General features: G+C 43.2%; 1 protein-coding gene across 6 annotated transcripts in view; it reads left to right on the top strand.

Moving 5' to 3' along the window:
• Positions 1–12,212, top strand: part of KLHL32 (kelch like family member 32) — a 196,768-nt gene that overhangs the window by 96,752 nt on the left and 87,804 nt on the right. For all 6 annotated transcript variants that reach the window (XM_045188615.3, XM_024551742.4, XM_045188614.3 and 3 more), the window contains one exon: positions 9,298–9,396. In XM_045188615.3, coding sequence (XP_045044550.1) covers positions 9,298–9,396 — 99 coding nt within the window. The remainder of the gene's footprint in view (positions 1–9,297; positions 9,397–12,212) is intronic.

Genomic DNA, 12,212 nt, shown 5'->3' on the forward strand with positions numbered 1-12,212 from the left:
CCAGTCATCCATTCTGTACCACGATGCTAACACCAAACACGCAGCGACTTGCCCAAGTTCCTACCGCGGGCCCTACAGCCTTACTTTCACCTCCATTCCTTATAAAGCAAGCACAGGGAATTCCCCAAATGGGCACGGCACTGGGTATTAATGCTATAATATTTCATATGAGAGTCATTCACAGCTTCCTTCCATGAGATGGAGCATCCCCAGCCGGGTGCTCCTGCAGTGTCCTGCGGCCACTGCTACCTTAGCATGAACTGCACCACAGTGCGGTCACTCTGCAGAGGCTCTGCTTCTGTCCCTGCCCTAGCACTCGGCATGCACAGTCACAGCCAGCCACAGACGACCACTGGCCTCAGCCCTGCCCACTCTTTCAGAGACCTCCCTTCTCTGGATGCCCGAGTTTTAAAGCCCCGCTGCAGCTTTGTCCAAGCTGGCGCTGTAAGAAACCAGCGCTGTGTGGAGAAGGCCAGCTCATTTAGTCAGCTGTGTGGAATAACGCCTCCCGTGCTCATCACACTTGAAAGAGCGCTAGTTATAAAAGAAGTCTTACAATTAACTTACCTTTTTTATAACCTGTAATGACCATCGTGTTTCCTTATGTTTAATTGCTGAGACTGCTTCTTTCTCTCAGAGGTAGACACTATGAAAAATTTGTTCTGCTTCCTCAAATAATTAGGACATTTTTAATGTAACACAAGTATATACAATTTATCTTTACATTTTGCTAGAAATATATTTTGTTAACTATAGTGAAAAAACTATGTTGGAAATGACTAGCAGACAGAACTATTAATCTCAGAGCTTTGAAATGCCAAAATCACATGAATGGAAAAGGAGCCCCTAAAAATAGGGTTTGCCAATAAAATGGGAAAGAACCAAGTTTTTTCACATGAAGAATTGTCTTGCATCTTCAGGAAACGAGGCATCCCAGATGCATGCTCCACAGCACCCTGTGGTGGCCGGTATCTTAGCACCAATCACACCATAACTAATCACATCATGACTTTTTCTTCTCTCTTTACTCAAGCACCTAGCTAGAGTAGTTGATCCGTCATCCTTATGCATGTTCTAAAATAGGAAAGGAAGAACCAATTTCAACAGCAACATCTATAGACTGGAAAACCCCTTAAATTGCATAAGTGATAATAAATGAAATTTTTGTAGGACAGCGTGTACTTTTCCTGGGAATGTAATGTTAGAGTCCCTATCTATTCTAAGGTTTCTTCTCAGCATCTTAGAGAAGGCTATACTTCTGCAACTGCCTGTAGCCTTAGAAATTTCAAATGGCCCAAATGGTCCTATGTCCACGTGTGAAGGAAAATAGTAGAACCTCAAAGTGACTTCTAGACCTTTCTTTATGTTTAACTAGGGTATTTTAATTATTGTTGTACCTGTGTGGTTTTAAACATTCTTTAAAAATATTCTGGAAAACTTGGTTTTCTCTTTTTTTCATATTCTAATAGAAGGAAAAGTTGATTGCTTTTTCATGACTTGAAAATAAATTAGTACTTTAAAATATTTGACATTGAGATCTTTGAGAAATTTGTACAAGGGTACTACTATGTTTGGAAGAAAGCCACCTGACAAAGTTTTTAACTTAAGGGATCAGTAATCAAGGCACAAATTGTTATATACCACACCGAACCCAACGCTTACCTTTATTTAGATATGTTATTACAACTGTTAGTTGAAATGTCTCCAGTGTCCCTATTTAACACCTTTGATTGGGTTGCCCTTGATGAGGATTAGCATGTGACCGGGCTCCACTACAAAGGCTTTTGACAACTTTTAACATTTACCTCAGGAACTGTGTTTTTCAAACCTGTGGATTGTAGTAAATAATCCTAGAGGTGCTCATCCTGATGGTCAACAGCAGTGACCAGAAAATAGCCTGGACCCTGCACCGAGGCCTCATAGGGGAAATGTGAGATAAGGTACATGCACATGATTCATCCAGGGCAAAAATGCTTAGCTGCATAAAAAGAAACACTCTAGTTAACATTCACTGCAGATCTACCATGAACAGAAACTGTTGAAAGCCGTGGTCTACACTGTGGTCGCCTGCACAATATCCATTCCCTCTTTTTTCTTTATACAGCACTCCATTTGACTTGGGACAATAGTGCATCTAGCCATGAAAACCCAATTTCCTAGGTTCTTTTACTGGTATGGGGAACACATGATCTAGACCTTGCAAATGGAATGTAAATGGAAGTGTATGTGGCAGTGTTTGTGAGAAACCTGTTGTTTTCTGAAAATAATGGCAGACTTAGCTGGCACCTGGTTTTTGTTTTATTGCTCTCTGTCTTCTTTCTGCTTTGAATTCAGATGCAATGTCTAGAGACATGGCAGCCATTTTGTTACCATGAAACGATACACTATGATCAGCCAAGTAAGAAAATACAAGGAGCCCAGTTTGTTTATACTCCAACCTGCCTAATCCAGGTTTTGTGGGAAAAATAAAACCCATAATTGTTTAAGCCATTTTGTTGACATATATCTGTACACAACTGTGGAGATACATATTCATTTTCCGGGTTCTGAAAACAGTCCTTCGAGACAGGTATTACTTTTGTCATTGGGCAGACGACACTGAGGCACACATTGTTGAATCGTTTTCCTGATCTCATTGTGTCAGCAAGTAAGGAGCCAGGATTTGAAGTCAGGCAGTGGGACCTAGAGCCCTTGGGCTTAGTTCACTACATGTCTGTGGTAGTTCCTAGTCCCAGGACATTAATTCCATTTGGGGGCTGCAGGGAGGGATGATCTTGCAAAGCTGTGTATAGGCAATGGATTTAGAGTTGATTCTTGAAGAATGGGTAGGGTTTTGACATACGGATATTGGAAAAGACGAGGACATTCGAGGTGGAGAAAAGGCATTGCCTGAATGTGGAGAACAGTGGATTGTTGGCTTTAGCAAAGGGCCCATAAAGTTGCATAAATGGGATTCAGTTTTAAAAAGGAGGTTGGGGTCACATCATGAGAGTGTCTAAATGCAAGCACAAAACGTTTGAGCTACATTTAAATGTTGGGACTGGACTTGGAGAACTACTAAATTCTAGTCAGTATTGTTCAAATAAAGCATTTCAACAGAAATGTTTGTGAACATTTCTCAAATGATAGAGACATTTACAAAGTAGATTTCATATGTTTCATTATCCTCACTTGATTTATTTTTCTTTCCAAAAAATAAACTTAAAGTTCCAATTGTAGACATGCAGTAGATGAACAATATAGAAAATCCTTTTGCTTTAAACGCAGGCGCCACCTTGTGGATAAAAACAATTCTGAGTGTAATGGCTTTGAAATAAAAATTACATTGATGGAGTTTCTCATAGCTAAACTTACGGTTCATATTCCGTCTATAGAAGTCTCTTGAAGAGCTTTGTGCAAAGATTATATTGTGTCTTGATTATATCATTTAAAAGTTATTTATATTGTTGTATTTAATTTACTTGATGGATTACAAATTCAAAATTGTGATAATTTGCCATTTTGCTATACTGTACAGAAAAAAAATCCCATATAAACAAAATATAAAATAGAGGGAAAATGTGCTCACTTATTCTTATACATTGCCTTAGACTACCTGTAGTTTTCAGGGGCAGAATGCGTTTGGAAGAGCTTGCATTCCTGTGGGCATGGTTGTGTGTTTAGGAAAGGCCTTCGTTATCTAGCTGCAACATGTGAACCTCTTCAGGCGACTCTATCCACAAAACCCCAAATAAGTAATTTGAAAGTTAGTAATTTAAACTTCCCTGAGGCAAGAAATGAGGAAGATAGCCATGAAGACATGAGATACAAAATGTTTTGAAGATGCTGCCTTACCTGTTCGTAAGGTAGGAGAAAAGGGCACACTGAGTCTTGCCGTGAGGATTAAAGACAGTCCCTACCAGCAGCTAGTCCAAGAAGCAACATTAAAGTGGGAAGGAAAATAAAGGGAAGAAAAAGAACAAGGTAGACTTGAGAGAGTGGATGCTTGGGGATGTGGGGCGGGGGGAGCTGAAGAGGAAAGGCAGGGATGCCATAGGGTCTGTGTGCCCCATTGGTCCCAGCTCTGCCCTCCTGGAGCCAGCCAGATGAGGTCTGGACACTGATGGGGATGGCCCTTCTCATCACGCCTTGTGCAGAATGTCACCTGAAGCCCCACACTCCTCTTCCATTTGTTTCCAGTCCCATGTCCTGCCTGAGAATATTGCTGGGTCAGGAGCGCCAGCATCCCGGTTTGTAGGGCCTTCCTTAGAGATCGCACAATTTCAACTATTCACTCACTGACCCTTCCTGTGTTGGTGGCCAGAGGACACATTTGCACTAAGTATTTAAGAGTGCCTCCTCCAGGGGGCAGTCGGACCACTCCACTGCTGAATTTGGATGCAATAACCCTCCTTGGTATCTTTAGAGACCACCATCTTCTACTGCACTTGTCGCTTTTACCTCTATTGCTTTGTCCCCCTGACCACAGTCACCTGCCAGATCTTATCCCAAGCTAATCAAAATGAGTATAGAGTCTCAGCATTTGGGGTAAGAGTCAGCTGTGGGCCTTTCCGCAGTTCACATGACCTAGCTTCCACAAGATGCAGGAGAGGTTCCATCATGAGACTGGCACCTCCCCGGCTAGCACTGTCCAGTTCCCTTCTTTCGAGTTCGCCCCCCTGTATTCTGCCACCTGGACATCAGGTGTGGGCGGGTGGCAGAGAGCGAATATTCCATACACAAAGCCCTGTGAACAAGAGGCACCTGTGCCCCACCTAGGGTGGCAGCAAACCTCTTTGTCCAATCTGAAGAAGCCCCAGCTCTGCCTCTACTCACGGGGAAGTGTCACTGAGCAGAGGCCATGCCCAGCCCAGTTAGGCATCTCTAATGTGTTCCACCTTCCCACTGCATCCTGGGCCACTAGGCTTTTTCCACCTTGTATTTCTTGACATCTGTTATTATTCAGACATGCTTTGTGCACGGTTGGTGCCTCCCTCTAACCTAAGCTCCTCCAGTTTGATGAGTGAGTGGATGTGTCAAGATACTAACCTTAGCTCCCACTCTACCACTCTGTGCTCTGAACGCTCTGGGGACGCCCTCCCTCCCTGTAGGTGTTCCTCGAGTGTCCTTTGCTCCCATCTGTCCTGAGTTGAGTGCCAGACCAGATGTTGATGGGTATTTGTTACTGAAAGGCCTCAGTGTAACCAAGGTAGGCTTCGCAGGATTTAAACTTAGCTTCCTTAGTTGCCCTCCGTAAATGGGCACGTTTGCAATCCCATCCTCCTAGAGGGGGCTCTTCTTCAGGCAGTTCTTCTGGGCAGCTGATGGATGAATTCACCATACTCTACATTGTGAGGACAGGGACACTTTGTATTCCTACCCAAACACAAGTTCTCTGGAAAAATACATTAGAACAACCAGTCACCAAAGATCAACAAAGCTGAATTGAACAGACCTGCAGGGGTGTCCAACCTTCTGGCATCTCTGGGCCACACATTAAATACATTGCGACACATAATCACAAAAAAATCTCATAATGTTCTAAGTAAATATACGATTTTGTGTTGGGCCACATTCCTAGCCGTCCCGGGCTGCGTGTGGCCTGTGGGCCGCAGGCTGGACACGCCTGCGAGCAAGTGAGGCTCACCAGTGCTGGCTGTTTCCATAAGCGAGACCCCGCTTTCCTGGCAGGGTTTCGTTTTGTTTTTCAAAGTGTGCCCTTTCAAAGCACTTAGGGATTTTGTTGGCTAAAGCATCTTTTAGAAAAACTTATGTTATAATGAGAGAAAAACCAGCTACTGAACAGTAAAACAAGAGGCAAAGACAAAAACAGCCCTGGCGTGGGTCTTTCAAGTGCGGGTTTCCCGAGGTGAGCCTGCTGGACGTGGCGCACATGCTGTGGAGGCTTCCTCTCGCCTCTCTGTGATGTCGGCCTCTGTGGTGGGCCGGCCCGAGCCTTGGAGGTTATCGTGAATGCCAGTTGTGTGAAATAAGCGCAGCTGTCAGGATTTAAAGGCTGAGAGCAACCTTTCTAATCCATCTATTCCCCGCTCTGTGCCTTAGGCCATGCCTCTTCTGCAAGAACACTACACTCTGGCTCCTGTGATGGGAGCTGCAGTCATTTCCTGAATGTCAGTCAAAGCCTCTGCCCTTGAGGAGTCGGGGAGATTCAGGCTTCTCCTCGGATTGGGTAGAAAAGGAGCTATAAAGACTTCTCAGGTTAATAAGATGAGTGTTGGTCTTCCTACCACATATGCTTCACTTCTTCACTTCCTCGAGTCGTTCAGAAATGTAATTTACAGTTCCCTTTCCTCTCTGGTTAGATTCATTAATGAACAGGAGAGATTAATTACAATTAGATTAAAATTCTGAATTTAAAAATATACTTAGAGATAAATTAATTGATCTGTAGTTTATTGTAAAATAAATTCACTGATATTAAGTAAAAAGTATATGTTTGACATTGTTTTAAGTGCTGTGGATACAAAATAGAGCAAGCCCCTGCTTTTCTGGGTTATATATCCTGTGAGTGGAGAAACAGAAGATAGTCACAGAGACAAATAAATGTGTGTTCTGTCGAGGGGTAGTAATAATGCTGCGGAGAAGAAGAAAGCAAATGAAGGGTATAGGGAATGTGGAGTGCTGGGGTGTGGGGTACTAGTTCACACAGGAAGGTCAGAGAGGGCCTTCCAGGCAGGATGGTGTTTGAGCAGACGTGTGGAGGACCTGAGGGACTGAGCCACACTGACCTCTTGAGGCAGAGAAAACAGCTAGTTGTAAATACTTGGGTCCTCTGCTCAATGTGTCCAAAGAAGCTTTTGTGTTACAGTGAAGAATTTGGATTTTTATAATTGAGATAAAAAGTCATTGGAGAGTTTTGAATAAAGGAGTGATATAATTTTATTTATGTTTTTAAAGAGCCAATTTGATTGATATTAAATACTGTGTGAGGGGGCAAAGGAGAAAGTTCAATAGTTGGGAGACTTTTATGTCACATCTAGGAGCACAGTGGGTTGGACCAGAATGATATTGATGGAAATAGTACTGAGTGGTGATTGGATTCTGGAACAATTTTGAAGATAGAGTCCACAGGAACAGATGATGGATGCGACGTGAGATAGGAGGCAAACAAGAGGAGTCAAGAATGACTGTGGGTTTTAGCATAAACAACACAGTTGCTGCTTGCTGAGGTGGTGGGGTTGGCACAGGAGCAGGTTTGAAGGCTGGTGGAGAGGTTCAGAGTTCAGAATGGGCGTGTTCAGTTGAGCTGCCTGTTAGGCGTTCGAGTGGTGGTATGGCACAGGCAGTTGGGCATGGTAGTCTGGTGTCCAAGGGTGAGGTTGGGGCTGGAGATGCAAATCAGCGTACAGATAGTTTTATTTTTATTTTTTATTTTTATTTATTGATTTTTGGGGGGCAGGGACAGAGAGAGAGAAACATCGATTTGTTGTTCCAGTTATCTATGCATTCATTGATTGATTCTTGTGTGTGCCCTAACTGGAGATAGAACCCCCAACCTTGGCATATTGGGATGTCATTCAACCAATTGAGCTACCTGGCCAGGACCCAGCATATAGATACTTTTAGAGCTGTGGCATTACATGGTCATCCACAGAGTGCATGGAGAGAGGAAGGAGGAGATCTAGGAGCTGAGCTCCGGGCATCTCCAAAGCTTACAGGGTGGGAAGGGGATGGAGAGGGGGCGGTTGGTGAAGTACAAGAAACCAACAGAGGGAGCGCTCTGCCAGAAGCAAGGGAAGACGTCCTTCCAGAAGGCGAGCCATCAACTTTGCTAACTGCTGCTGGCTCAAGTCAGATTAATTATTGAGAAATGGCTTTTGGATTTGGCCATTGGACTTGGAGGTCACTGATGACCTTGGCCAAGACCATTTTTAGAGGAACAATGTGAACAAAACTCAACAGGGGTGGGTTCAAGAGAGAATATAGTAGAGCAAATAGTGGCATTTTATATGGACAGTGTTCCCGACCAACTTTTTTTATGAAGGAGAGCAAGAAAGGAGCTATGGAATCAAGGGAGGATTTTTTTTCTTAAGATAAAGGCTGTGATGAATATTTGTATGCTGGTGGGGAATGACCACCCAGTAGAAAGAGCAGAGGGGACAGTTGCCCGCAGGAGGGGTTGGGATCTAGTGCACAAGTGGCAAAACATGCTGATGCAGATGTGGGTCGGTGGCTGGTAGATGTGGTGGTGAGACCCTTTGGAAAATCACAAGGTTAGAGAGAGGAGAAGAGGGTGGAGGAGAGAGGTGCACGTGAGAATAGTAGAAGGGGAGCAAACTGACCACATCAGTGTTCCGCATGCTGCCCCGGGGTATCTGAGCTACCAGGAGGCTCCTAAAACACCAGTTGCTGGGCCTCCCTCTGTAAGTTGCTGATGCAGTTAAGTCTGGGGAAGCATCCAAGGACTTGCAGTTTTCACAAGGTCCCAGGGATGCTCATGATGCTGGTCCAGAGACTCCACTTTGAGAACCAGTGGCCTTGGGAAGTGGGAAATGAGTTAAGCTGTCAGGAGCAGCACTAAGGCCTCCTTGTGTCAGTCAATCATTCATGTAAAGTGAATTTAGTCAACGTGGCTGTAGGTTTTTCTGCAGCCCTCTTCAGCAGCTCAAGAGCTGGCACCAGGAGGCACAAAGTTGGACTTCAAAAAAAAAAGAAAAAGAAGAATTGGTGTCACCAGCATATTTGGGAAGTTTTACCTCCCTGTGATATATCTGTGTGATGAAAGTGCTCTTTCTCCCTCTTTCATTTGAAATAGCATTAGAGAATCTGAGGTTGAGAAAGAGAAAAATGAAAGTTTGTGGTTGAAATTTACTGCTGTTGGATTTACAAGCCAAATGAAATAATACCCACTTCATACTACAAGGAGAAACATAAGCCTCTCTCCCTAAAATACCTGTTAACCATACTGTTACAAAATTCTGAAGTATACTTGGAATAACTAAATTTTGTTTTTTTAATGTTATGAGATTACATCCATCACAAGTGAATTTCAAGGCTATTATATTGTTTTTTACAAATATTTATATTTTCCTACGAAAATGAGGCACAGCCTTGCACACAGGAGAGGAGTGTTGGAAATGAGAACTCCGCTGTTCAAGTGAGGGCCACAGCTCATTAATCAGAATGTGAAGAATAACTGATTGCCTTATTATTATGGAAGCCAGTTCTTTTTCCATAATTCAAATATAGCATGTTAAACAACAATTTAAATATGGCAATATATTTTCATCTTTTTTTTTTATCTTAAGCCAGTATTGATTTTTAAGTAATGGCTAGTTTTCTTTTTATTAAAAACAGATTTTGTTGGAGCCAGGCGTGATCCAGGATGTGTTGGCAGCTGGCAGTCACCTGCAGCTCTTGGAGCTTCTCAATTTATGTTCCCACTATCTCATCCAGGTATGTGAGCTTGCACCCTGTGGATATGCCCTTCACATCACTTCTCTCTGCAGTTACCAGCTGTGTGCCCCACCAACTGGAGCCCAGTAAGGGACCGGTAAAATGGAAGGTGGGAAGCTGGGGCCTATGCTGGTAGAATTCCTGCAGGACACAAGCTGAGAGGCTCCTAGGAGCCAGCTGCAGCTCTCATGTGCTATGTCATGGTCCCCACCCTCCCTGCCCACCCCAGCTCCCCACCACCCTTGGGCAATAGAGTAGCTCGACAGCCACGCACAGGGTTCACTGATGGAGCGGGGAGAGGACGCTGGGACGGATCTTCACTGGAAGCAGTGTTGTCTGGTTTCCACAATGAAATACCACAGATGCATGGAAAATCTGATGGTCGTTTCAGGTTTCAGTAACAGAAGCTAACATATCCAACAAGTAATCACCAGATGTGCTTCCCAGGCAATAAGTGCTGGAAAATGATGAGTGACCTGTGCATTCTTCCCCTGATTGGCAGGGGTGATCCGGAAGGCTTTGTGAGAGGGAGGGCGAAAAAACCTACTGTGTGTTCACAGGCGTCTCACGTTTAGTCCTCAACAACTTTGCACATTTTTATAGGCAAAAAATCAGAGATTTGAAATGTGTCCAGCTGCCCAAGGTAACATGGGAGGCCTTTCTGATTCCTAAGACCATTTTTTCTTCCTGGATGAAAAGCCTTTGGGTAGAAAGATAGGGGACTTCTTAGCAAATAGTATGTCCATGAAGCTTTTTATTTCACAGAGAGTTAAGTACTAATTCCTCCCATGGGGGGATCCTCCCATTTCCTCCACTTGTTTACATTTTACTCACATTTATTACAGCAGTATAACAACAGTGAAAATAAATTTAAAAAAATGATAAATCCACACACTTTAATTCTACTATCCCAGTGCATATGACATAAGTAAACAGGAACATTCTATTTGTTTCCTGCTCATTTATTTTATTTCCTTCCTAATCTTTTCCTCTAATTCTCAATATGGCCTCTATTGTTGACTTCTGTTATTTACTAGGTAGTTTCCAAAGCTCTTCCTGCTCTATCATCTTATTTCATCTTCCCAGCAACGATGGGAAATAGGAGCTGGCGCTTCCCAGGGTGATGGTGTGAGGAATATCAGCCATGTTCAGCTAAAGAGCAATTCAAATACAGTATATGGGAGTTTTATCATCATCTCAGCACATTTAATCTAATAGTAAATGTTTAACTATTTTTCCCTCATTTTCCCCTCAATATCATCGGGTGGTATGGGAGAGCTGTTTTAAATCCCTTTCTGCAAGTAGCAAATGGGAATAACATAGAAAGGTTACATGACTTCAAAGGTGTATGTTTGACTTGTGAAATTGAAATTACATTTATTTGACATTTCTACATCAAATATTGCAACTCGAGCTTTCAGAATCATCACCTGATTCACTTTTTCTGTGACAGGTATAATCAGTCATGTGTGTTGACAAAAGTTTCATTATCGTGCTACTTATCACGATGCACGTTAAAATAGTGTGTATATACAGGTGTGTGTGTGTGTGTGTGTGCGCGTGTACTTATAAATACTTTTCTATAAATGAGAATTCCGGATGGACATTAGAAGGTCATAAATATTTTCCCCTACCCCATCAGGTGAATACGTTGAAATACCAAGTGACTGTGTACTTAAGAATTTAATGCTTGCAGTTCATTATTTTACTGAGAAAAATATGTAGCTTGCATGCAGATATATTCTGCGGACTCTTCATTTATTATTAGCCTGCTTGATCAGTGGTTGAATTCTCACCTTTTTTTTCCTCCAGTATATTTAATTTCATTCTCTTGTGTAACTTTACTTTCCCATTTTACCTGTGATTGTTGCAAGGTGTCCAGTGTGTGGAAGGAAACTTTGACTATAAGAGAACCAAAACCATGTGTCTGTAGAAACTTTCACTATGCTAGTCTTTTAAAAATACATACCCTGCCCCTCTTTGGGGATTATAAAACTACTAGACTGAGTCAGTCTGCCTTTATATTTTGACACAGTCTTATAACAATACCTATTTACATTCTTTTGTGTTGTTGCCCAAGTGATTTTTTATTTCGTATAGGACCATTGAGTATATAAAATATTTTTGTTAAAATGAATAAACTTCAGTGCTCGAAATGAAATTATGTCTATCAATCAAGGCTACTTCTCCATCCTTGTTTAGTACTTTGTCCAACCAGGGGTTTGTGGAGCCATTCTCCTCACTAAAATACCTGATATTGTTTTGTTGTCTTCAAATTACTGTTACATTTCCTTGGCTTTTCTTCCAGAAGTGGGAAGGGTGGACCACTACTCCCAGTACCTTCTGTAGTCCTCTGGGGCTCATTAAAAAGCACATCCAAGGGGAATCCCTTGGTTGAAACTCAAGAACTGCCTCCCAGCCCCAAGCCTCCCTGAGCCTCCCAGCCATCAGCTGTTGCCTTGGCCTGCAACTCTTCTGCACATGCTTAACTGCTGCTCCCTCAGCAAAGGGAGCGGGCACCTTGAGGCCACTGTGTGAGCTGCTTTTTCTCGTTTGTCCTTTGGAAGGCTGCTGAGGGCAGGGGCCCTGAACTGTACAAGCATATCCCCTCTGCGTCATTAGGGGCAGCCGTTAAATTAGCCTCCCAGGCTGGTGAGGCCCTCGCCTTATTCCATTTTAGCCCCTAGGCCCTCTCACAGAGCCTGTCCTTGAACACAGGCAGGTTCTCAGTGAGCGTTTGTGGAGTAAACAGGGAGGCTGGCAGTGAAAATGACTCTCATTAATGGGGGTGGGCGTGGCCAGTGGCCGCTAGAGCC

This window comes from Desmodus rotundus, chromosome 11 (genome assembly GCF_022682495.2).
Source record: "Desmodus rotundus isolate HL8 chromosome 11, HLdesRot8A.1, whole genome shotgun sequence".
In the NCBI taxonomy this organism is placed as follows: domain Eukaryota; kingdom Metazoa; phylum Chordata; class Mammalia; order Chiroptera; family Phyllostomidae; genus Desmodus; species Desmodus rotundus.